Here is a 26,205-nt window from a genome sequence, read left to right on the forward strand (position 1 = left end):
ACGTCCAAGGATAGACCCCTGAGGTACTCCCGCATTTATGTTATATTGTTTGGATGTACGACCGTCGAGGACAACTTGGATTTTTCTATTACTTAAGAAGGATTTAATTACATTATGAATTCTTCCAGTGATTCCATATGATCTAATTTTCCTTAGAAGACCATCGTGCCATACCCTGTCAAAAGCCTTAGATATATCAAGGGCTACCGCTCTACCCTCCCCTGTTTTATCCAATGAACGGTATATACGTTCAGAAACTACAGTTAAGATATCTGCTGTTGAACGGGCTTGCCTGAATCCATATTGTTTGTCAGTCAGGAGTTTAGCAGCTGTTAGGTGCTGGACTAGGGCTTGATTAACTAAGGACTCAAATATTTTGGCGAAAAGTGGGAGGAGGTTAATGGGGCGATAATTTAGTGGGTCAGTTCTTTCACCAGAATTCTTGAAGACTGGTACCACAGAGGCGGTTTTCCAGCAGTCGGGAAAACAAGATTCGTTAAGGCATTTATGGTAAAATTTGGACAGAACTGGAGCAACCTCTGCAGAGCATTTTTTTAATAGCACAGCCGGGATGAGATCTGGTCCACATGCTTTTGAGGTGTCTAAAAGCGAAAATGTGTGTATGTTCGCTTTTTGTGTATATCTTCAAAAGGATTTTTTCCGGCGGATTCTCGAGGCCGTCGCTCATTTTTAAAACTTTTTATATCACGTCGAAATGATAATAACTATGACTTAACAAGGAGGGTCGCCTCTCTATTTAATTTGCCCGACTTTGAAACGTTAATTATTCAACATTTTCGGATCGGCACGTGTTGCATTCGTTTTTCGGTATAAAAAAAAAAACGAAACTCAATTCGAATTACTGACCCACGGCCAGTGGTCTCTAGAGAGCTATGTAACATTTAGTCAATGTCGGCTTCGTCATATCAGACGGTTGCTTTCATTTCGAGACGAGATACTCTCCCTAATAAACAGGTTTTCCCCAAAGTTTGTTAAAAACAAACAAACCGGTTTATTGACCTTTTTTTTTTTTTTTTTTTTTTTTTTACACGCTGGTCACCACTTATCAAGGCCCGGAAGCCACTCAGGGATAAGGGTTATTGCAAGTACATTACTTTAGTGTAGAGATTTGATGAAAAACTGTCCCGCAGAAAATGTTAACTGCTGAATAGCTATTGCTTATGATCGCCGCATGTGCATTAAGCTTTTTCGTATAAAAAAAGAAGCCAACAGACTCGCACTCAAAGTCACGTCAAAAACGGGCACCTGCCAGGTTGCACTTTTTTTTTTCACACTTTACTATTTTCCAACTGCGTGTCAAGGCTTCGTTTTTTGTTTTTTTTAAACAACCAACGATTTTTCTTTTTATTTACCCAAAAACACACCCACCTACAAACACCCGGGCAACGCCGGGTACCCCCCGCTAATCAAATATGAGTTTGATTTTTAGGTATCTTTTTTATTAGTATTATATAAAAAATCATTTAATATAAAAATGTTTTCCATTATTTTTTTAAAGCAATTTGAACTAATTTTACCTTCAAACACATTGGGGGGAAAAAAAAATAAAAAAAAATCAAATAATATATATCTTACTTTAATTTGTAAGTACTGAAGCTGGCTATTAAAATCTAATGCAAGTGATTTTTTAGCAAGAACAATGTTATCCAACATCCTTTATATGTCGGTGAAGGAAAATATGAATACAGACACTCTTGCTCCTCTAAATTATTAAAACTTCATTTTGTGTCCTTCAAACATTAAAGTTTTTTTGTTTTTTTTAATTTAAAATTTTTTTAAAAGTAATTTCTGAAGGGTTTAAAGGTAAGATTATTTTAAAATCACTCAAAAGATAAAAATAATGTTTCTATATGAAATGAAGACAGTAAATGAAATGAATAAGAAAGTAGTGTTTATTCAAATAACCATATCTCTGAATAATATCTGCCAAAAAAAAACAAATATGCAAAATTTCAATTCATTGCTTGTGAAATGGAAAAGGCACAGAAACCTAGGCCAAAAATTTTGTATTTTTAATAGAAAGTCATTGTTATTTCAGACAAATAAATGGTGTTTTGAAAAGTTAATTTAAAGAGTTTTTATTGTCTTCATGAAATACCCACAGATTGTTGGTTTTATATATTTTTTAATCTAATAGTTTCCACAATAGAGAATTTGTTTTAGAAAATGTAGTTGTATACATTAGAGAAAAATAAATTCAGTATTTATGAATACTTATAGGGCATTCCTAAGTAATTTTAAAAGTAATTTTTTTTTCAAATATTTAATCATCTTAGCTATAAAAAAAAATTAAAAAAAAAAAAAAAAAAAAAAAAAAAGAAAACTCTAAAAATGGAGTTAAAAAATCATTTAAATTGTACAAATATCAAAACCGCTTCAAAATTATTATGAATTTATAGCTTAAAATTTGGGCATAAAGTGAACACAGCTTTGCACAAAAATTTAAAAGAAAGCTAGTAATTTTTTTTTCAATTTTTGGTGCAATATTGACAAAACTCCCAATTGTTTTTTTTTTAATTAAATTTATTCATGAAAAAGTAAATGTCCAGTATGCAAGGAAATCATTTGGAATATATATTTATTTTTTGAAACAAATAGAAAAGAAATTGTTAAAATAACAAATACATCATAATGGTTTTTTTTTTTCAAATTCTATATAAGCACCAGCGTAAATTTGTTTCACCCGACTGATTAGTTTTGCGTGACAGCTAAATTCTCATCAGAATCTATTCGACTGGCAATTTTATCCAATGTTTACCTTTTATAATTTTAAACAGAATAACACACTTTACAAATAATTCATTGCATGATTTTATAGATTTAATTATTTTTGAGCAATCTCCTTTATAAAGTTTTATATAAAAATCCCGTTGCAGTTTTTCCAAATATTTTATTATCAACAAATGTGTGTAAGCATTACATTTTTATGTACAATCAATAATAATAAAAAAAAAATGAATATTAAAAAAAATAAATTTACTTCTAACACGAAAAAAACTCCCATCAATTTTTTTTTTCTAAAATGAACATATACATTTGAACATTACATTAAAAAAAAAATTACATAAAATCAAAGGATGTGATAATTTTAGCTGTTTAACTACAATGACCAACTGAACTAGAAGTGTTGATGTTTATTTTCAGGTGGAGTTCATATATTCAGGTGTGGTTTTTCAAAAATGAAAATCTTGACAAAGTAATTCTGAATAGTTAAAATTAACTGAATGTATTTTTAACTATATTTTTAAGTTTTAAATAATTATCGGCAATTTTGATTGACAATGTTTTATTACTGAATACTTTTACTTTTAAAAATGAAATTTACTTTTATTACTGATCGAGCCAAGATGTCCCTTTTGAACAGTTACAAAATTTTATGAATATTAAATGCTACCATAAAATTTCAACTCAGGAGGAGAGAAAGAAAATTGGCAGAAAATTTTTCTTTAGTTTGCTGTAAACAAATTCATTTTATGAAAGTTTATATTTGAAAGCTTATTTTATTTGTTCAAATGGTATAAAAATGTGAAAGATAAATAATTGACAGTTGAATGAATCAAGGTGAGAATTCGCTCGTGTCTCACAAAATTGACCAATCAATTAGGAATGCTAATTTATATTTTGATCCTATGATATTTTCTCATATTGAAATAAACTTATCTAATTATTTGAATCATTAAAAGCATATCACAAAGAATTAGTAACAATATACATATAATTTAGTAAAGATAATTTCACTTTTATGCACACACACACAAGCTGAAGTCAGTCAATTCAAACAACACAAACATTTCAAGTTTTTCAAACTTTACAGCATAAGAGTTAGCTTTAGATCCTCTCCTCTTGGATTCCAAAATACTCGCATCCAACACAAAAGACAATTTAATTTGGATTGATCATTTCTTAGATGAGAGAAGAAAAAAAAAAAAAAAAAAAAAAGGAATTCTCTGGTGTAGATAGCCAAGATGGCTGTAAAAAGAATACAAAAATTAATTTTTGAAATAAACATTAAAAAATAATCCAAAGGCAAAGGCACCAAGAAAAAGATAAAGCAATGTTTAAGTTATAGAGTCGGGCAAAAAAAAAACAAAAAAAAACACACACACAAAAAGTTAAAATAACATCTTTTCTTCTATATAAATAAAACAGTAAATGTATGTATGTGTGTGAAAATATTTAACTGCAAAATTCTTAAACTAATAGTCACATAAAACTGAAATTAATAGGAAATAGCAATCATACACATTCATAACAAGTAAAATCTTTGTTTGGATGGATGAATAATATGTACAGAAATATGTCAGCAAGTTGAAATGAACATTTTCATTTCAACTTGCCAACATATTTCTATTATTTCTGTACATACGCAAATTCATTCAAAGCTTGAAGTGGTTTAATTTTAAATGTCTCTTATCTATCTGGCGATAGCTTAAATGATACGGAATGCTAAATATTTTGGTTTTGATTGTAGCTAATATCACTAAAGTCATTTTTTTTTTAAACTTACAATTATCTTAACAAAAATACACTTCATGAAATCTTTGGAAAAAGTAAACTTTTTATATTAATTATTTGTAATTGTCGAAACTGTCACAGCTTTATTTAAAACATGTTAATTTCAAAGTTACGAAAAAGCAATTTTGAATGAAAAAAGTACTTTTCCTCCACTGTTTTTAGATGTTGAAACATCTCTAAGACTGATTTACTTGTTTTCACACACTTATTTTTTAAACATCTCTTTTCTTGTTCTCTCATATTCAATAAATAATACTTTTGTTCTTTCATGCTCAGTTTTCAAATAGCACTTTTGTTAAATACACACCAATTGAATGAACACATTTGTGTTTTTTCTATTTTTTTGCCAGTCTCGAAATTAAACATTGCCAAATTTATTATTTTAATGAATTGCTTCAATAATAACTGAAGTAAAATATAAATATGTCTATAATGTGCAATATTTTAATAGAACTTTACCTGAGCAGGATTTTGCCCAGCTGTTTCAGCATGTTGATAAGCAGACTCACTTCCTAATAGTAAAAAAAAAAAAAAAAAAAAAAAAAAAAAAAAAAAAAAAAAAAGCATTAATGATCTGATAATTATCAAATAAACAAGAAAAAAACTTAATTTTATTTAATATCAAAACCGTAATTGTTTAATTTGCAATGGTTTGCTTTTTTTTTTTTGTACACACTTCAATAATATTTATATTTAAGTTTACATATTTGTATGCACAGGATTCACTCCTAAACTAATTTAGCAACTACTATCAATTTTGGTGGGTTGGTTGGTTTTGTTTTACAGCATATCAATCCTTTTCAGGTTATTTAATGCTGAATCCAAAGATTTTGAAGAAAGATTTTTCAATAGAATATATTTGTTGTTTTCAAGTCGGTTTCTATTTAACCCATAGTTGGGACCCTAACTGGTACTACCACTCCAGGTCAGAGTGGACCTGGGAGCAATGGCAATTAAAGGGTGGCTCCACACTCCCCAAAGCCTGCAAGCTGGGGTCTCACCACTGGATATAGTTTAAGGTCATATCTAGGACCATATCAATTTTGGAAGACAGCTCCTAGGCATAAGAAATTGTAATGTAAGCTATAATTTCATGCAAAGAGAGTGGAAACCCTCTGATTTTTGTGAAATTTTAACAGGTATTAAAAATTAATATTCCTCAAATTTCAGTTTCTTTGGTATATTAAAGCGTTTTTAGGTTGCATAATATAGGCACACATTAACATTTGAAAATTCAAATATTTCAGATATACATTAAATTTGATCCATAATCTAAGCAAGATTTCCTGAATTTCAATTTCTTCATAAGACCCATTAGCTTTAAATTTTAAATATTTTCTAGACTAAAAAAGTAAGGATTTTGGGTAATAGTCAACTAAGGTACTTCCTAACTTTTGGTGTGTCTTCTATTGGAAGTAGTGACAAAACAAACCAGTTCTTTCGCTTATTTTTCTCATGACTATATCTTCCCTGTGCATGTAGTAGTTTTTTTTTTTTTTTTTTTTTTTTTTTTAAATAATCACTGAAAAGTTTTTTGGTCTTATTTTAATTAAGAATTATTGTAAGGAGTTTTTTTTGTTGTTGTTGTTGTGTGTGTGTGTTTTTAAGAATTATTGAAAATACTTTTTGTGCTTTTCATAATTAAAATATTTTTATAATTTCATAAACATATTTGTCATACAATAACTTATTTCTTAATTTCATTATTAAAAGTGCCAATCAAAACTAATTGTGTTATTTTTATCTGTATGATTTTGTTAATTTTTATTGTATATTTTTCATTAATGTTTCTTTTTCTTATATTTTATTTCCATAAATTGATTCACAATAGAAATACTGAAGAACAATAAAAGTGAAGGAACTGATTTGCCTTGTCACTGCTTTTGGAAGCAAAAAAGCACTGGAAATTAGGAAGTATGTTAGCTAACTATAACCGAATTTTGACCAAAATTGAAATAAGAATTTTAGATATAAGATTTAGTATCATAAGTTTATGTTAATCTTTGTAAGAGGGATTTAAAAGGGGTGCAAAATTTTTCTGAGAATTCGTTTAAGAAATATGTTTTATAATTCAAAAATTCTGTATGGGTTATGAAAAATGTTTAAGCAAAATTAAAATAAACTACTACAGATTAATAGAAAGTATATTTCTTTTAATCAATCAGTTTTTAACATGTTTAACACCAATGAACACTAAAGATGAGAATAATAATTCAGAACATGTCTAAATAAGATCCCATTTCTTTCAAAGTGTGCTTGGCTTTTCTTTTATTCTTTGTATATAGTGTGCGTCTGTGGTGGGGATGTTGAGGAAACCTTCATTTTAATCTACGCTTACATATGTAAACACAAAGATATCATTGAAACTATCAAGTAGATCAATACAAAAATATTTCTTAGTTCTATTATAAAAACATAAAAATGAGAATAAAACAAAACAAAATAAATTACCAGATTCATGATCCAACTGACTAGCCTGTTGGGATAAGTTAACTCTGTTCCCATCAATGGTCCCAGCACCAGCTGCTGTTTGTTGTGGCTGTTGCTGTGGTGTGGAAGGCTGCTGCTGTTGTTGCTGGTTTGTGGGGGCACCTTGAGACTGTTGTTGTGGAGTTGGTGTTTGTTGTTGTGTTGTTTGAGGGGTCTGTGCCGTCTGCTGTTGCATTTGAGATGCAGCGGATGTTTGTTGCCCATCTTGGCCACTTGCACTTCCTTGATTCTGTTCAGATGCCTTTTGTTGAGCCTCTGCTATCTTCCGGTCATTATCACGTGAGGCTTGTGTAATCCTGTCTCTAATTTGTTTTGATACAATTCGAATCTCCTCTTCTTGTAAAAATCCTGATTTCACCTTTTAAGCAAATATAGAAAGCATTTAAACGTTGATTCAATTCTAATATAGCATACTTGAATAAGTCAATAATAAATTAAAATGGTTAAAAACCAGGAAAATTTATAAATAACACTTGATTTTGCAATTCAATGGAAGTAGCTATAATGTCACTGCAGGCTAGTAGATCAGAGATTACTTATTCTGATTACCATTATTCTGGATTAAGAAGTACAATGTTGACACTTTCTCAAGTAAAAATGAAAGCTTTTGTAATTTTATTGCATATGATTGTAAATTTTTGGATTTATGTTAAAATAACTGACTCCAGGAAAACATGGCCTCAGAGAAACTATTTGAATAAAAATGCTATTACTTTTCAAATCAAAATAAGGATATTATAAGGGTAACAAAACGAAAATATATGTTTTTCAAATTAAATAATACAGCATTTGGTAGACTATATATCTTATTTCACTTATTAAATATAAAATATTGTCCATTTTATGTAAATTCTATAATACTAACAAAATAAAAAAAAATTGTACTTTTAAAAAATTATAAGCTCACATTAACATAAGATTAATAATAAAAACATGAAATTTAGAAAAAAAAAAATCAGAGGAATATAAAGTTAAAATGAATTCACTTACCATCTCCTTGGCAACATTTTCAGGATTATCTTTTTTCAAATCAAAATCAAATTGAATTGCTTCATTTTCTTTATGTTTATCTTTTCGTTTTTTTGGATCGACTACTCGAAGACGGAGCTGAATGACCTGGTCATTTTCAGCATTTTCATCTTCATACCAGGAAACCAGTTCAACTTTCAAGCCAGTGTCTTCAAGGAAAAAATCCAACTGAAGCAGTTCTTTCACCATATACCTAAAAAAATAAATTTTTTTTTAGAAACCATTGTTTTTCAGATGCAAGTTTCTACAATCAATATAGATGAAAAGTACATTTTCTTGAGATGAAAAAATGCATTTGCTTAATTAAAGACAAATGTAGCAATATCAATGTAGACATTTAGTTTCATTGAAACATTCATGTTTGTGAGGTTTTGAGATGAGGACCCATAGCGTAATAGATTAAGTACTAGGTAAAATTCACTTGTAAGTGACAATTTTCTGGAGGTTGAAGATTCAATCCTCAGTGCGCATGGCACTCAAAATAAAATTGTGAATTATTTATGGCTGATGGAATGAGACTATGCTACCCACTCCCTAGATTAAATAAAGGGTTTTGTTTGAAATTCTGCGTAGATTCTCAAAGTTCGACAAGATACACCTGAAGAAGGTTGGAGGTTACATCATCTAAAATGTTTGAAAACAGTAGTCCAAATAATGCAGTGTTATTAATATCTGCTACTGATGTACAATGTTCATTATTTATACAAAAGAAAATGATGCTTACAAGAGTAAATAGGTTATGTTACATAATTTTCTAAAAAAAAAAAAAAAAAAAAAAAAAATCTAAATAATCACAGAGGATTCTAAATATTATACAAAAATAAAAACTACAATGATTAAATTGTTGTATTTAAATGCTTGCTTTAATAAATTTCTATAAGAAAATGGCTGAAATGCAAATAACTAGTACAAAAAATAATTTTATATAAAAGATGTTTCTATGTATAATACTTTTTTAACATTTTCACTGAAAGTAATATAACAATTTTCACAGTAGAAAAATAATTAAAAAAAAAATAGACATCCACTGATACCAAGCATTGTGTACAAAATTACAAATATTTCTTTTATAATTCAGTTAACATGATATACATTTTAAAATTCTACATTGTATAGGCTTCTAACTAAAGAATTCCAATTCAAGTTTAGATAGTGCTTACATGTATGAGAAAAAATACCTAATACATTTCAAATGAGCCACAGATCCTCTGAATTTTAACAATTGAAAAAATATTAAAGACTAAACAAACTTTATCTTTCTAGTGACACTATGCTACAAGGCAGTAAAAGGAAAAACACAAACTGTTTTCATGCCTGATGATGACATATAGCCAAAACTAAGTTTTAAATGTTTATTGAGAAAAAAAAAAATTCTGCGTTTACTGGCTTTTAAACTTATAAATTCCAATTCAACAATGCTTACATGGGGAAACAATTTATTTATTTATTTATTTTTTTTGACACAGGAGTTCTCGAGGATAAGGGTTAATGAGTATACATTAGCCAATGTGATTATAGCGATTAAGTATAAAACTATTTTTTAATTGTTGCCAGGTTTAAGTTTTAGAGATGATTGGTCGGATTATGTGACTTTTTCAAAATTTTTTTACACAGGCATCAACACATACATTATCAAGGCCAAGAGGCCACTCGAGGATAAGGGTTAAAGAGTGTACAGTAGAAATTGGACAATATAGAAATCAATTCGGTAAATTTGTTAACTTATATGGAACGGCTCATCAAGAACTTGTTTATGTTAGACTTGAAGACAACCATATTGTAGTCAGCCGGAAAACGGAAGACAATTCCACAGGCGTGTAGTTCTAAGAAAGAAGCTTTGTTCATGGAATCTACGTTTAGGTTTAGGCACAGATATTTCTAAAATTTGATAAATTCAAACAGCTCTTTCCATTTAAAAAGATCTTAAAATAAATGAAATATGTAAATACTAATTAAAGTAGCAGTTTCAAAAAAAATTCTATATACTATTATTAAGAGTTTGTTTAAAGGAAATTAAATTTCCAACAAAAATGAACTGATTAGTGTATGGAATGAGATAAGCAAGGAACAGAGAAGAAAAAAAAATGTGTTGGTGGAGGAGTATATGAAAGCAAGGTGTGGGAGTGTAGGTTAAGCATATTTTCTTAGCACAAGTTCAGGTAATGTGAAGAGAAGGAGGGGAAAGAGCCTACTAAGATATGAAAAGGCAAGGAGGGAAACAGAAAAAAGAAGCAAAAGAGAGGAGGAATTAAGAGTTGGGTCAACTGTTATTAATTGTGGCGAGTTTGTTCATTTAGGATTTTGTTTTTAGTAATAATAGAGGATATATTTAAACTATTAAATATTTTCACTTATTTGCCAGTATATATAATAAAATACACTTAATAATAGTACATATTTGTTCGTAAAGCTAAAAAAATTAAAAATATATTTTATAATGCAAAAATATAAAGAAAAGGTGCATAAAAAAAAATTCTACCTGTCATCTTTCTTTGTTTGGATTGAACGTTCTATTATTTCTCTGATCTCTTCATTCTCAACTTTCTCAATGGCTTCTGGTCTAATTCCCTATTGGAAAAAATAAGGCATAAATTTAAATCATTGTCCGTAAGAAGTTTCATTAGTTTATGAAGTGGTAATAATAAAAAAAATTTAAAAAAGCAGTACCAATCAGAATGCAGCTGACATACAAACCAACTCTCACGAGCAGAGAGGAATTATGTTCCTATCCCATTATCTGAAATATATTCAAAAACGTCTCAATCTTTCAAGTCATTAAACACAAAATTTCTAGAAAACAGCATGGTGACATAACAAGTAGGCAATGCAGCAAACTTGCTCAATATTTTTGAATCAAAAAGAAATCATTAAACTTATCAAAATTGAGTGATCATGACTAAACAATTGTAATCAAAATCGACAATCCACTTGTAAATCAAATAATGGACTTCAGCTTTATTTTCTGATGAACATACAAAGCAACAGAAAATCTTCAAATTTCTAGCAGATATACGTAAATCTAAATATAAAACCACAAAGGAAATAAAATTTGGACATACCTCATTTTCTTTTCATCTAAAAAAATATTTAATCTTTATTTTTGATAGAAATAGTCCATTTGAAATCATTTTTAATAAGTGGCTGGTTGGAATTTAATTCATTAATATATGTCAAGTGACTTTTGCATGAGAAATAAAATCAGCCACAGAATATAAATTTGTCTCAATTAAAAACTGTCATCAATGAAAGTGTGAGTATAACTTGAAACAATGCATGCAACAAAAAGAGAACGTTTAGCAGTTATTTCATCCTGTACTTCACAAAGGTGATGAAGGCAAACATATAGAAAAAGTGAATGAAAAATTCAACGTTATTGAATCTGAATTGAAATGTGATTGCATAAATTGAGATATTTTTATGAAACCAAAATTTATCATTTTTTTTTTTTTTTTTTTTTACTACACACAAATAATAATGCTTCTTTTAATGCTTACAAATAATTGATATTTTATCTCGTCATCAAAAACCTCAGCTCAATAGTTTTATATAAAGACAACTTTCAAGCATGACAACATAACACATGCACACAATAAGTTTCAAGTCAGAATTCAAGTTTCATTTTGTACTTCAAAGTAGCTTGATTCTTAAAAGAAACTTCAAACCAGCATACACATTTTCCCTGCTTTATATTTGGACAGTTTATAATTAAAGAAAATCAAGAATAGCAAATTCAACTAAAAAAAAAAAAAAATTTTTTTTTAAACGAACATTTTTTTTTAAAATAAAAATTATAACAGCGTAACTAACAATTTGGGTAAAAAAATATAAAAAATCCATACTGAAAAATTTCTTCAAATGAAACATTATACACATTTAAAATGATTAACTAGCAAAATGAAAATCATATAAAGATTTTAGCCCTGCAATCTTATAGGGCGTTACCGAACGAAATGCAGGAAACACTTGTGTGAAGATACCAATCTCATTGGTATTCAGTTACCTAATCTGCCAAAGAAATAATTCTGAGAGTGATTAATAAAACTTTAAAAATATACAGCAAAGGCCAAATTTCATAAATTATAAACTTTAGGTAAAAAAAAAAAAAAAAAAAATTTTATTTCAAAATCCATTTTCATAAATGCAATCATTTTTAATGTTCAAGTGAATTTGTCAAAAAAAGGAAAAAAAAAGAAAAAAAGAAAAAGCAACTTCTCTTTTTGAAAGTCAACATCTTTTTAAGTTCAATCAATAAATATAACATTTTCTTGCTACTTTTGATAAGGGAAAACTAAGGTCAATTTTGGCTTTAAAAATTTAAAAAGAAAAAAGGCCTTATAAAATTAAGATCAAATGAAATCATTAGGTAAATTATTTAACAGACATAATTTTAAAAAATATTTTTGTATTGCACAATACTCTTGGAAGAAGGGCACGATATAGTCGAATCAAGTATTTATTAGTTAGAAAACATTTAATGATTTTTTTGCTAGACTTTACTGCAACCTGCTTTAAGAAAAAAATAAAAATAAATAAAAAGCTAAATAAAACTCACGCTTGTGACTCTCTTGTATATCTGGGCCGCATTGGAACATTCTTTGTAAGGGTACTCCGAGGTGGCCATCTCCAGCATGCACATCCCAAAGGCATAAACATCCACGGATTCGTCATAGTGCTCTTCATACATCTCCGGTGCCATGAATTCAGGTGTACCTTAAAAGTATACAAAGATGATGTCTTTGTATGTTGTCTCGGCAGTCTAGAAAGGGAAAGACCGTGAGGGAATACAAGGTCATTAGTACAGGTGTGACCAGCAGGCATCCGTCGACCAAGAATAAACACTAGGGTTAAATCAATGGCTAAGAATGACCCCCACTTCTTACCTGCATATATGACCTACTGTTGCAATCAAGTTAACAGGAAAATCTGTTTCAAAACAGAAAGAACTGCATAGTTACAGTCACACAATGAAGTTAGTAGAAACAGAAAGAAACAAGGAACGAAAATGTTGAGAGCAAGAAAATGATGTAACTGTGAGCAATGCAAAAAAAAAAAAAAAAAAATCGAAATGAAAATTGGAAACTGTAGGTTTTAACTCACCCATGTGAACTGCCAGCTGGAGCGTTGCAAACTAAACTAAGCAGAATGACACAGGGCTTGTGATGGCAGGAAATGAACTCAGGTTCACTTTAATATAGACATTCTTGTAAGCATTGCAAAGAAAGTCATCTTTATCCAACAACTTACATGAGATTGCAAAAAATTTAAACATACAGACCTTCTTTCGTTTTGTTTTTTTTAATCCATATACTGATCAACAAATATGGATAGAATTCAAGACACCTGGAAGCATGAAGCTTAATTGATCTTCTAAAGAAAATATAAAAGATGAACAAAAAAAGAAAAATAGCAGAATGCTTAATGTCTATTTACCCCAGTGTTAGAACCTGTTAAATATTTGTAGGTCGCATTATCAAGATTTCTGCTGATCACAAGCTGTGTGCACACTAGTATCCACATGGAATCTATACATGGTATACAAGTGAAGGAAGAGGGAGTGGGGGAAAAAAGGTAAACTTTGAAAGATTTTAAATATTTCATGGTTGGCAAATCAATTTCCATCAACCAAAATCTGAAATAGGAATTTATTCCATAGAAAAAAAAAAAAAAAAAAAAAAAAAAAAAAAAAAAAGGCAGACAAAATTCAAAATTACTTTTCATATAAACAATTACTGTTAATAAGGAAACTTCAGATAAGCATATATAAAATATCAAGAATACTTACCTATCACACTTTTGGCAAAGGACTTGTTTTTCAATGTGGCCAATCCTAAATCTCCAATTTTCACTGATCCAGTTGTCCCTGTTATGAATATATTATCACATTTAAGATCCCGATGAATTACTGGTGGTGTTCTTGTATGAAGAAACAATAGTCCTTTGAGAATTTGTCGACACCAATTCTTTAACACCTTTATATTAATTTTTTTGAACCTCTTAATGTATCTGCAAGAAAAAGAAAATGAAACAAGTTTTTACAATTTGCAAATTTGTTGTAATTTCTAGAATAAACTTGTACAAAAAATGAATTTAATAAATTGCCTAACTATAGACAGATAAGCAATATATGATTGTATTACTTCAGGATGAGATCTCCTTTTCCTTTTTCACTGAGGTAATTTTGATTTTTGTCCTCCTTATATATTTCTTTGAAATAGTTTATGAGCCACATGAAATTAACGAAGATAATATTTTCCAGTGTATCTCAGAATTTGTATCTTATGAAATTTTGGTAACAGTGTTAGGAGATAAGTGAGAGTACCAGCGACTTGGTAAGTATCCTTTCTACTTTCTCATAATTTAACTTAAAATAAAAAAAATAAACATTAATTAGATCGGAATATAAAAATCAAATGCAGTGAGCTAAACTAAAATTTACTTTTCTAATGAAGATCAATATAATGTTCAAGAAAGCCATAACTTATCAAATTTATGTTTCTTTTTTTTTTTTTATTCAATTACTCTTATTCATCCCCAAACCAGATAAATTTCCACTGACTTGTAAGGGGTTACTGTGTATTAGAGACCATGCCTACAAGGACACTAAGTAGGGAGTTGAGCAGCGAAATGTCTCCTTGAATTACATTTAAATTTATATCCTTCTTAGATAAGAGAAAAATTCAGGTTGTCCTTGACGGTCGTACATCTAAACAATATGATATAAATGCGGGAGTGCCTCAAGGGTCTATCTTTGGACCTGTATTATTGCTAATATTCATAAATGATCTCCCTGACAAAATTGCCTCCGAGATGGGTATCTATGCTGATGACACCACGCTCTATAACAGGCACGACAGGAAAACAAATAAATACATATCTAGGGAAATGTCAGAAACACTAGAGGATGACCTCCAATCTGTAGTAGAATGAGGACAAAAATGGATGGTCACATTCAATGCTGCCAAGAAGCTTGTTTCGTTCAATAATTACAAGAAACCTTCTCTACCACCAATAGCAGTGGCCAAAGATTCATTAACTGAAAATACTTCTTTTAAACTCCTCGGCCTAACGTTCACAGGAAACACAAGTTGGAACAATTACATTGAGAGCATTGCCAGGACTGCTGCGAGGAAAGTAGGTTCTCTCTAACGTGCTAGAAAGCTACTAACGCCCGAAAGTATCCTGTACCTCTATAAGGCCACTATTCGCCCATGTATGGAGTATTGTTGTCATTTTGGGCATTTGCTACTAGTCTCTCGCTCCTAGACAAGGTCCAAAAGAGAGTCTCCAACCTGATAAGTTCTAAACTGTCATCTAAACTTCAGCCTCTGTCCCACTGATGAAATGTTGCATCTCTCTGCCTGTTCTACAAGTATTTTAATGGTGAATGCTTCGACGAACTGCAAGCACTTGTGCCCCCACGACGTAAATACCCTTGACAAACAGCAAAATCCCACTCCTTCACAGTTGAGATCCCTAGATGTAAGAGAGCCTTCTACTCCAGTAGTTTCTTTCCCAAAACCACTAGACTTTGGAATTCCATTCCGGGTCCCTGCTTCCTCAACTGTACTGACATGCAAAAGTTCAAGTGTAACGTGAACTGACATCTTGCTGCCCAACTCCCTACATAGTATCCCAGTAGCTTATGTTCCTGATAGTAGCCCCATACACCCAAAGTGGTAATGTGCTTTGTTTGGGGGTGAAAATGTAAAAAACACTCAGAAAAGCAGGAGACAAGGAAGACATTCGAAAGCCTAGCAGTTTGAGAGAAGAAATAGAGTAGACATTATTTCTGGTACTTTGGAACTTTTACGATGAAGGAGTGTGAGATTTTGCTGCTTGTCACGTTTGTTGATTTAAATCAAGAGGGCACCAGTGCGATTGAGCACCAATGCAAAGGGGGGAAAAATTTTTTTTATGTACGATATATACACAGACAACTACATAAATTTTTGTTATTTTAATATAAGTATTAGAATAAAGTACTAATACTGATTTACTAATAATTGATACTCTGTTTTTTAATGCAAGAACACTTTTAGGCATGTTGCTGATCATTTTGTGAACCTTATCTTGAGGAATTTACTTCATAGTAATCTTAAACATTCTACATTTGACAATGGACTTTGATTGTTTTTGCACAGGTTTTTGTTTAATTGTGGTCCAGAGATGTTTGATAGGATTAATTTTTAAATCCCATTTTGATGTGTGTTTTTTAGCAGTGGGGTAAGAAGTCCCATCTTCCATAAATAAGAACTTTTATCATTCTACCACTTGAAAATATTGCATGAAGGGTTCCTTCCCAAAATTCACTAAGTGAATCAATGAAAGCGGTGGTGCTTGGTGGAGAGGGGGGGGGGTCAAAAACCATACAATGAGGAGATGAAAGTGATATCCAGAAATTTAATATGAGATGGGTCATTTGAGGTACCTTTTTTTTTTTTTACAAAGGAGTCACCACTTATCAAGGCCTGGAGGCCACTTGAGGATAAGGGTTAATGAGTGTACAGTTACCAAGGGGAACATGTCGCAGTCATCGTTAGTAATGGAAATTTAGTAAATTGGATTACTTAAGGGGATGACTCCTCAAGAATTTGTTCATGCTGGACTTATTGTAGTTTGTTCCGTTTTCCTACTTTCCAACTGAGTTCCACAGGTGTGCAGTTCTAAGAAAGAAGCTTTGTTCATAGAATCTACGTTCAGGTTTAATCACAGATAAAGAATGGGGAAGTTATTGATAGTGGTTTCAGTTAAACAAGTTTTTTGTGAAAGTCAGAATAGGGGGACCATAGACTGAAGCTAAAACGAGCACTCTCCATGAAAATAACAATAAAGCAGAGACAAGCTTGCGACGTCTCTTCTGTGGGAAGACGTTGCCGGGAAGAGAAAAGGGCATCACCCATTAGGCTATGAAGTCTATTTTGAACTCTGTCAAGGCAGGATAAGCTGCCTCCAGTAGCTCCTGCCCAGATGTGGCAACAGTACTCCATCCTTGGACATACTTGGCTCTTATACAGGTAGAGAATTGCATCAGCAGTGGGATATCTACATTTTCTCAGCAGCCCTTGCAACAGATTTGATGTACATGTTCCATCTCAGATAAGGAGTAAAGGTCAGACCTATAAGTTTGTCAAGACATGGAGCCTTCCCCAAGATGAGAGCCATTCATTTCGATTGATGCTAGATGGGGATCAGAACGTTGATGGAAAGATAGAAGCTTGGTCTTAAATGCATTAAAATTAACCAGCCACGTCTTTCCCCCATTGCACCACGTGATCAGAGGAGAGAGAATCAGAGAGAACTTGGTTGTTTACTGCCTTTAAAGTGTTGCCATAGATGGTAGTGTCATTGGGATAAATGTCTACAAATGATGTTAGGATGTTATTTGGGAGATCATTGATGTAGATCAGGAAGAAAGTTCGGCCCAAGATGAACCCGTGAGGGACTCCAGCATTACTACTGTGAACTGATTTCTGCTCATCAACCACTATCCTTATGAACCTATTAAAGAGAAATGATTTAATAATTGAAAAGATATTTCCAGCTTTACCGTAGCTGGACATTTTGTGGAGTAGACCTTTATGCCATACCCTATCAAAGGCCTTTGATATGTTAAGGGCAATTGCCCTAGACAGGAAGCCTCCATCAAGAGATTCGCTAATCCTATGAGATCTAGTAAAACGGAAGTCATATTGCATGTCACTGAGAAGGTTATTTCTGCTAAGGTGGTTGACTACTTCTCTATTTAACAGATTCTAGCAACTTACTCATGACGCACAGGAGACTGATTGGTCTGTATTTAGAGGGAGATGATCAATCACCTGAATTTTTAAATATGGGACATACTGATGAGGTTTTCCAGGGTGTTGGGAAGCAATTCTCCTTAAGACAACATTTAAATAGCTTTGTAAGTATGGGAGCACTTAAATAGCTTTGTAAGTATGAGAGCTAGTTCTGGTTGAAGCTTTTTGAGCACGATAATAGGAATGCCATCAGGACCAGTTGATTTACTGGAATTGAGGTTTTTGATTAGCTTGGCAACATAATGCAACAATATTTTAAGTCATATAATGTGTTTTCAGGTACAGGAGGAAATATGGGAAGTTGGCAGCCCTAATCGCATAGGGTAGAATTAGCTGCAAAGAGTTTCGCTTTGTTTGATGCTGACGAGATTACCTCAGGTCCATTGATGATGGTTGGGATAGAGCACACATTTCTATTCAGGACCCTGTTTTTTATTTGCCAAAATTGGTGGTAACCAAGCCACTGCTTAGCTACTTTGGACTTGATGAACTGAGCATACAATTCTTTTGAATTCTTTATTACTCTTTTACAGTGGTTGTTGGCAGTAATGAAAGCGGCTTTAGTCTCAGTAAATCTATTATGTTGGAAGCAATGGAAATAGTGATTTCTGTACGCAATAGCAGCTGCGCATTCTGGAGAGAACCACGGCTGGCCATTAGGTTTTGCTGGAATTTTTACAATTAACCATTCTGTCAGGTCTGATACTATGGAAGACATTCTTTTTAAACATGGAATGAAGAGGTAGATCTGATATAAATGTACGAAAGCTATCCTAGTCAGCCATAGAGTATCAATATACTGTACGATGGAGAGGTATGTTGGAGGACCTATTACATTTACAAATAAAAGATAGAACAATTAAATTTAAAAGTGGAAGTTTTTTGTTTTTTTTTAAAAAAACATGCATTACATGAAATTAGAATATGTAAAAAAAAAAAAAAAAAAGAAAAGACAAGCCTAAGATAAACAAATGTTAACTCAGCTTTATTATTATTATCTATTAAGTGGTGAGTGCTATGTAAAAAAATAAATAAATAAACATATAGAATTGTTTGTAATTTTGTTGTCTTGAAGTCATTCATCAAAACAGAGATTGGTGAATAATCTTGTTCAATAAATGAGATCACAAAATGGTGACGTAATCCATTAAACCAGAGAGTGAGGGGAGGGGAGATCCTTCCTGGTGATTTATCTAGATGACCCATGTTATCTTGTTTGCTTGCTGTTCATGATTTTTATTAAAATAAAATGGATGAGGTCATAAAGCATGAATGGTAGTTGTCAAAAGCTGTGAACTTGTTTGTTAAAAAGCAGCAGCAGTAATGCGATGATATCACAAAATGAGCTTTATTTTGTCCAAAGTTGTCAAAAAATACCATTCATTAATTATGTCATCTATTTTCAAGTAAATACTTCTTGTTGTTTTTGGTATTAAGTCACCAATTTACAAGGTCAAGTGCCACTCAAGAATATGGATTAGCAAACTTTAGAGACAAAGATTTTTGTAAAAGCAGTTAAAAATTTATATATTTAATAATCATCATATTCGGTTTAATGCCTAGTTTATATGAGAGCATGTGCTGCATTTAATTTTAGAAAATTACTTTCTAGCCAAGTCTTAATCGATCTTTCTTTTAAGTCCACCCTTATCGCCTTTTCCCATATTTTTCTTTGCTCTGTGAGCTGACTCTGCTACCTCAACCGTCCTACATCTACTAAGCTAGAAACTTATCTATTCTCTTAATATAGTTATACCATCAAAATCTTCTATTCTGCACGCACATCCCTGTACTGTTCAGATTTAATGTTCCCCCGGGCTCTCAGGTCTCATCTTGTCTTTAAAACTTGTATTACACATTCATCGTTTCGGTTCTCTCCATCTCTGACCAGTTTTCACTTCCATACATCATACTACATACATGTCTGATAGAGTCTTCCTGTGGTAGTAGAAAGGAGTAATGGTTAGTAATAGACAAAAATTCCTCAATTTACTCCGTCCATTTCTAATTATAGCTATCACACTAGCATCTATTCCATCCTGCGCTCCAATCGTATCATCAAAGTAACAAAATATCTGAACAACTTCTATAGCTTTGACATCCACATATATTTTATCCATATCAGAGTTTGCATTTGTCTTTGTTCTTATACTTCTTGCACATAAACTGGTTGTTCACTACCTGTAATTTTATTGCACTTCTTGTGTACCCAATGCTTGCACATACTACAGAAGATTAAGTTATCACAAGCTGAACATCGCAGTTTTTCTCTTTCCAGTACAACCACTAATCATCACTTGTATTCAGCCCTTTACTTCCAATAGCAAAGTTTGGAATTTTAAAACTAAACCTTCCTTGTTTCACAGACAAGTACCAAATCACAACATACACAGCATCTCTTCTGAACATTTCATATTGAACACCTTAGACAACGCTTCCAAGACACAAACAAAAAATCAACGAACACAGTACAAAGTCCTAAAGCTGTCAGTAAATGTATAGTTATTTCTAACAAGATTTCAAGTATTTCTGCAGATCTCTTGAATAACTTTCACTAACCACTCATTTACCCTTAATTCATGCAATGACTACCAAACATTGCTTGGCATACTGTCAAAATCTTTCTCCAGATCCACAATAGCAAAATAAAAGTTCTTCTAAGAAATTTCTCTGGCATTTGTCTCAGAATAAATATAGCATTGATACTGTACTATATTCAGTTGACAATTGTCTAAATTCCCAGTCTTTCAGAATAACCTTTTCTATCATGATCGGATTTGTTAAGTATGTGATCATCTTAATATCTGCTTCATCTGCAGCATTCGACATTTCAGCAACAACACCTGAGGGATCTCTTAGTTTTTACCTTTATCTTTCTTAATTCTAATAACCGGCACCCCCGATATGACTTCTACAACTTCTAGTTTTTGTCAGCTCCATAGAAACCCAGTATTCAATAATCTCTCATGATGGCATTTCCAAACATCATTCTTGTCCCATTCATTTTGTTGCCAACACACACTATTGTTATTTTGAATGCACTTCTCTCCAACAATATCCATTTTTACTTTTTCTATTTGTTTAGCTATCATGAATACTCCATTCTGTTGGTCATCCAATCGATATATTGGAAAATTTAACTTGTTCAGCCCCCTTCTTGGTTTTGTATATTGCTCTTCTTGCTCCTTTGCCACCAAATGTATTTTCTTATTCACTAAACCTTTTATCTACTGGCTCCATTGTTTCCGTTTTTCTTTGATACACTTCTCAAGTTCCTCATTCCACCATCATATCACCCCTTCCGTCTTACCTCCAACAATATCTTTCGACTCCTTTCATTGTTCTTTCACACTTCTAAAAAGTGAATCAGGTAATCGAAAATTCCTTTATGCGGTCTCTAAACTGACATTTCACTATTTTTTCGTTCAACCTACACACTTTTTCTCTATGACATGGATAACAAATACTAACACAAGTCACATATATAATATGTACTAACAGGGCTACTTGACATTGCCTGGAATTCTAATTTCCGCAAATTAAATAGATTACAGAAAATAAACAAACAAACTACTGAATATTTGAAATGTCATTTTCAAACCAAATTAAAGTAAAATAATTATACCTCTGGTCAGACTTGAACTCACAACTTCTGTCTTTAAGTATGGCATACTGAGGTATGCACAAAAATGGTAATGCTATTAAATACACCAGATTATTTCTTTTCCTTTCAGGTCAACTACTTACCAAAGGATAAATGGTGAATGTAGGAAAATTCAATATCTTAATATAAATGCCAAAATTCTTTTTAAAGTTTGAAACAGTTCAAAAGTTCATTTTTAATTATTCATAGTTAATAAAAAGACAAAAAAAATATTTACGTTTTTAATGTTCCAGAAGTCATAAGTTCTGTGACCAGAACAATAATTTTTCTATTTCGAGTATTTGTTTCTTCCCAAGAATCATAAAACCGCACAATATTTGGATGTTGTAGACCTTTCAACATCTCAGCTTCTTCTCGAAACCGTTGTCTTTCACTTTTGTTCCATTTTTTATCCTGAAAAAAAAAAAAAAATAAATAAAAAATAAATAAATAAAACATTAAAATTAAATTAAAAAAAGTGGTAGAAGTAAAAACTAAAGGAATCAAATAAACACACACACACGTATATATTATATATATATATATATATATATATATATATATATATATATATATATTACTTTAAAAAATCTTATCACTTTTTAATGTCATTTTAGAGTAAATTGTTCAATATTAAAAAAAATAATCCATAAATTACTTAACAAAATAAAAATTACATGTGTATGGTTATTTCAAACTGTGTATCTTTTGTCAAACATTTTGTTGTATGATTCTCACCATCACCAAAAAACATCAAAATAAAGGGATTGAAAATTAGAACGGAAATTCAAAGTTTTATTATTCATAAATCTTTAATTTTCATCATAACCAATGTTTTAAGAAGTTAACTGTCAGAAAATAATACTAGAAGTTTAGTTTCAACAATTCACTCCTTAAATAATAGAATGATTGAATCAAAAAGTTAAATAACTCTTTAAATAGTGGCATAAAAGTTTTTCTTAGGAAGATAAAAAATACTATTAAAACTAAAGGAAACAGATATGAAAACAAAAAACAAACTGAGATATTAAAAATAAAATTGCCATACTAGCCAACACCCCCAAGTACCCAAAGATAAATTAACATTCAAGAGAATTTTTAAACATCTGTTAAATATTGAAGCATTTCTAAAATTAAAATATCTTTTATTCTGATAGAAAATATTGGAACTAAACAGAAAGCTAAGGTTGAGGGTTTTTTTTTTAAATTAAATTTCTTAAAACAATTGCAACAAAATGAAATTGCATTCTTAAAAGAACCAAATAACATGAGAATTTTGTTATATTAACCATTTTACAGGTAGCAAGAAACATTCATGGACCATTTCGTTTTTCCAAAGCCTTTTAAAATTATATAGCCATCCATAAAATGGAGATTACAAGGGATCTATTATAATACCATCACAATGATAAATTACTACCAATACCATTGATTTTATAGTGTTTTATAAGAGTGTGTTGTGCATTTCTCCAAAGCTTTCCACTCGAAGGAGTTGAATGTATCACTTCGATAACATGTTAACAACTTTGTGAGAATGCCTACCTCTAAATCACAAGAGAGAAAACTCTAACGTGTTTATTCCAGGATACTGAAATCAAAGAATTTAGTAAAAACCAGCCCACAGAAAAGACACACTGACTGCTTCAATGAGAAGTTGAAAAGCACCGGTGAATGAACACTGTACCTGGACGACATAGCAGAACTTCCAACTCTCAGACACGGGGAGAAAAAAGGGAAGTCAAACCGACAAATAAATTTGTTGGGGTTAATATACATGTGTTTTCTATTTTTTTTTTTACAAAGGAGTCACCACTTATCAAAGCCTGGAGACCACTCGAGGATAAAGGTTAATATATATAATGTTTTATTTATATATCCATGAGCATTGATGAGTCCAGATATTATTTTAGACACAATTTAAGATTTTGCCATTTCCTGGTAGAAAGAAATTATAAGAGTAGAATGATCTTCCTTTCAGTGCTGTCTCAACCAATTCAACTGAGTGTCTAGCTGCTTTATTAAGCATTTGGTTTTATCAAACATTCTTTTTCATAGAACATATATAGTAGTGTATATCCTTTTCTCCCTGACCAACAGTGATAGTCTCTGCCTTTCTTTCTCTTTCTCATTTGATTTTCAGAGAATTCTAAGCATCTCCTCATTCCGTCACCTCAAGAGTAGATCGATGAGCAATACTCACAACTGGTCAATCTTATGGGTCAGTTCCAATCACCTGTCCAGACTCTTGCTGATCACCACCAAGTTTGGTATATACATTTTTGTCAAGATTAATGATTTGCACTGAACTTATATTGAATTATAAATCATAAGGCAATTGATTGATTGTCCAAATGGAAAATCAATTCCCAATTGTACTGCACTTTATAACTCATTGCACAATAATCTACTCAAACAAAAATCTAGTTGAATGACAACATCAGCAACATGAAAGTATTTGAAACAAAGTTTGTATTTGCAATGATTCTTTAATTGTTACTGCAATGATCTGACTATAGGATTGAATGACTAGTGAATTCCAAAATAAAAAGACAGGACCATAGAAATAGATGATTTCAAAATCAGAGATCTAAGGATGTGCTAAAGAGAAGAAGTCTCATGGTAATATATCACCCACTGAACTTATTGAAGGATTGAACAGAATAGTGTGATATAAAATTAGCATCAAAGAACTTTGAGGAGTGTTGGAATGTAGCCAAGATGACTAGAGAGCATTGTCATAAGAGAGTTCACTACTGTGACATCCATTGATTATGTGTGCTAGTCTTTGCAAATCTACACTCAGGCTATCGAGTTGTTTTCTGAGACATTAAAATACATGTTCTCCTCCAGATTAAATGACTATTTTTATCCCAATAGACAAAAGTAACTTTAATTTATAACCTTACTATTTCTAATCTTGAAACTCAACCAATTTATGCATGACAGCACTAAAAAAAAAAAAAAAAAAAAAAAAACATTGATGCTCGCTATCATTTCGTAACCAATTTTTTTCAAATTTTATAACAAAGAAATAAATATATTAGATATTACATACCATTTGAACAAAGTTTCTATCTTGCTTTATTTTTGTACTAGAAAGCCTCAATTTCAAGATGACTTCTGACTGGAAAGTTGCACGTGTTTTGTTCAAATTCCGTGATATAGACGATTCTTTTCTCTTATTGTTTTAAAAATATGAAATGTCATCAACTAGTAGAAGTTCTATGTCTAGTATTTATATGAACAGACCTAAAATGCGTGGGTCCGAAAAGTCATCGACTGCTCACAGACATGCCATGCCAGTGTGTTTCATTGTTAATAGGCGGAATTAAATAGCAATTTCTTGGAATATATAAATTACAAAAGAAATATTAAAATACCATTTTAAAGATAATTTTATTCTGAATCAGTATATAAGTTTTATATTGATTGATGTAACAGAAATCTATTTATTATTGATTTGAAAACTATGACTGTCAGATTAAGTTGCAAATGTGCTTTGTCCAGCACTAAACTATACGTCCTTTGGTATTACTAATTCCATGTAACTTATAATTAACATTGACATTTTCTTTTAAAGTGTGTTAACTATTAATAAAAAGATGCAGATAGATTCCTCAATTTTGAGTTGGATAATGCATGGTCATCCAGACACTAAGAATTTTTCTTTTTAAAGCAAAAATACCTTAACTTATCTTTCTTTTTTATAGTACACAAGGGTGCGAGTAAGCAATGGAACAAAAACAAAAACGAATCCATACTCTTTCTGCAAAAAACAACTAAAAACAAGAAAGACTTGCATGTGTCGGGGAAGCAAAGAAAATAGTAATTCTTTGAAAAATTTATTTATGAAAAATACAGAAATAAATGAGGCACTAGGCCATTCTAAAGCAACTTTCATATACTCCCTTATCATGAATCGTTTAAAGTCAGTCTAAACAGCAAAATTAATTTTTGGAGAGAACTATCATAAGATGGAAAAGGAAGGTAAAATAAAAAATAACAAAAAAAGATGAAGTAAGGGATAGAAAGAAAGGGAAATAAAATCCTGCCAAATAGATTTTCAACCAAGTGGAAAATCATAGGTTCCAGCAATTCAAGCAGAAATCTATCTTTTCTGGATTAAAATAAAGTGAATTTCCACTGAAAAGCAGAGAACTCACATTTAAGTATGTTTCCCCAAACTAAAGTTTTATTTTCATTATATCTAAAAAAAATTTTATGTGCATCTTTGGAAAACAATGGCATCAAATTTATTTTGGTAGCTGAATTGGCTATAGAATTATGACCATTCCAAGTTTATTAGGAATTTGATGTCTGGTAATATTGGTCCAGAAACCAATATTTACAGCATATATCTAAAAATGCAGGCTTCAAACAAACAAAAAATCCTTACAAAAACGTAATGTCTTATTGTGGTAAATGAAAAATAACTATAATGAAAGGAACAAACTGAGCATGCAAGGTCCCCCTCCATGAGTGGAAAAAAAAAAAAAAAAAAAAATTACTTTCACCATGATTCAGGATTGTGCAAAATTAAAAAATATCCAAGACATGGTTTTTTATTTGCTTCCCCACAAAAGTAAATTAGACACAAGGTTATTTTTAATGTGGGCATGGGAGGAAACCAGCTCCCTAAAAAAAAAAAAAAAAAAAAAAGCACTGCCAGTACAAAAAAAAAAGAAAAAAGTCATTGTCTCAGTATGA

General features: G+C 31.1%; 1 protein-coding gene across 13 annotated transcripts in view; it reads right to left on the reverse strand.

The window, feature by feature from the left end:
• LOC145243377 (uncharacterized) overlaps positions 1–26,205 on the reverse strand; it is a 158,086-nt gene that overhangs the window by 84,565 nt on the left and 47,316 nt on the right. For all 13 annotated transcript variants that reach the window (XM_080106211.1, XM_080106209.1, XM_080106206.1 and 10 more), the window contains exons 2-8: positions 21,737–21,912; positions 13,838–14,058; positions 12,608–12,765; positions 10,535–10,623; positions 8,017–8,248; positions 6,988–7,384; positions 4,996–5,048 (exon numbers count right to left, since the gene is read on the reverse strand). In XM_080106211.1, coding sequence (XP_079962337.1) covers positions 4,996–5,048; positions 6,988–7,384; positions 8,017–8,248; positions 10,535–10,623; positions 12,608–12,765; positions 13,838–14,058; positions 21,737–21,912 — 1,326 coding nt within the window. The remainder of the gene's footprint in view (positions 1–4,995; positions 5,049–6,987; positions 7,385–8,016; positions 8,249–10,534; positions 10,624–12,607; positions 12,766–13,837; positions 14,059–21,736; positions 21,913–26,205) is intronic.

Source organism: Euprymna scolopes, chromosome 22, assembly GCF_053919585.1.
Source record: "Euprymna scolopes isolate OS-2025 chromosome 22, ASM5391958v1, whole genome shotgun sequence".
Taxonomy (NCBI): domain Eukaryota; kingdom Metazoa; phylum Mollusca; class Cephalopoda; order Sepiida; family Sepiolidae; genus Euprymna; species Euprymna scolopes.